At 35.7% G+C, this 1,107-nt stretch overlaps 1 protein-coding gene across 1 annotated transcript in view; it reads right to left on the bottom strand.

Moving 5' to 3' along the window:
* Positions 1 to 686, bottom strand: part of LOC119587327 (complement factor H-related protein 4-like) — a 3,049-nt gene extending 2,363 nt beyond the window's left edge. Inside the window, exons 1-2 of the mRNA XM_037936076.1 lie at positions 642 to 686; positions 101 to 221 (exon numbers count right to left, since the gene is read on the bottom strand). Coding sequence (XP_037792004.1) covers positions 101 to 221; positions 642 to 686 — 166 coding nt within the window. The remainder of the gene's footprint in view (positions 1 to 100; positions 222 to 641) is intronic.
* Positions 687 to 1,107: the final 421 nt, after the last annotated feature.

Genomic DNA, 1,107 nt, shown 5'->3' with positions numbered 1-1,107 from the left:
TAAAAAAATATATATGTATAAAGGACGCAAACACAGAATATGCAAAAACAAATATCTATAAGTTATAGAACTTTCTTAACAAAATTTCCAAACATCTCACGTATTCTGCAGAAGAATATTTCCGGGTCAATCTCCGTCCAGTTCCCACTTTCCTCGCAAGTAATATTTACTGTCGTGTTAAGGTCTCCGAAAAAGCCACCCGCGTCACATGTGTACTGTACCTGGCGGGTTTAAATCGTTGTTATTAACACTTGGTACAATCTTTCTCTCTCTCGCTTTCTCTCTGATCCCCTTGTTTTCTTCTCTCATTGCTCTTTAACGCTTTCTATTTTCTTCTCTTCATCTCTTTCTTTCTTTATAATTATTTTTCTCTACCTGTCTCTCTTTCGCCGTCTTTCTCTCTTAATCGTTCTCTATCTCTCCATTTCTTTTATCTCCTTTTCTCTGTATAAGATCATTATTTTGTTTACCTTTTGATCAGTAATGGACAGTGTCGATAAAACTTCATTGATAAAGAGTCATTGCATTCAGTACAATTTCACTCTACCGTAATTTCTAATAACGACAAGATTTCTAAAAGGCAAAAACACCCTCAACGCCCAGAAGACCAATTAGAAAATAACGCACAACACGGCACTTACCTCCGCTCCAACGACCTTGTTTACGCCATTCCAATTGGAGTTCATGTTTGCGACAGGCAACAGAGGATCCGCTGAGCACACTAGGAAGAAAAATTATCTATTTGTTTGTATGCATTATCTCTCTGTATCAGTGTACGTATCTATTTATCTCTCTCTTAATTATTTAAGTATCTACTAATCTAATCTGTCTCTGTATATTTATTTCTCCCTCTTTCTATTTATCAAGACGGCAAAAGTTCTTCAACTTTGCTGTCTTGCGTCTAAAAACATCTGCGACACATCAACTCTTTACTCCATTATGATACGAATACGAATGTTTTGTACATGTATAAACTCCACAGAAAAAATACAAGCTACTTTTAATTACTTTACATGAAAATCATACCTAATTCATGGGATTTTTCTTAAAGGTTAGGTTACCTTAGAATAACTTCCAACACTTAACGTCTGCCTGTATCTGTCTGCC

This window comes from Penaeus monodon, chromosome 22, assembly GCF_015228065.2.
Source record: "Penaeus monodon isolate SGIC_2016 chromosome 22, NSTDA_Pmon_1, whole genome shotgun sequence".
Taxonomy (NCBI): domain Eukaryota; kingdom Metazoa; phylum Arthropoda; class Malacostraca; order Decapoda; family Penaeidae; genus Penaeus; species Penaeus monodon.
This window is presented reverse-complemented; position numbering and strand designations above follow the sequence as displayed.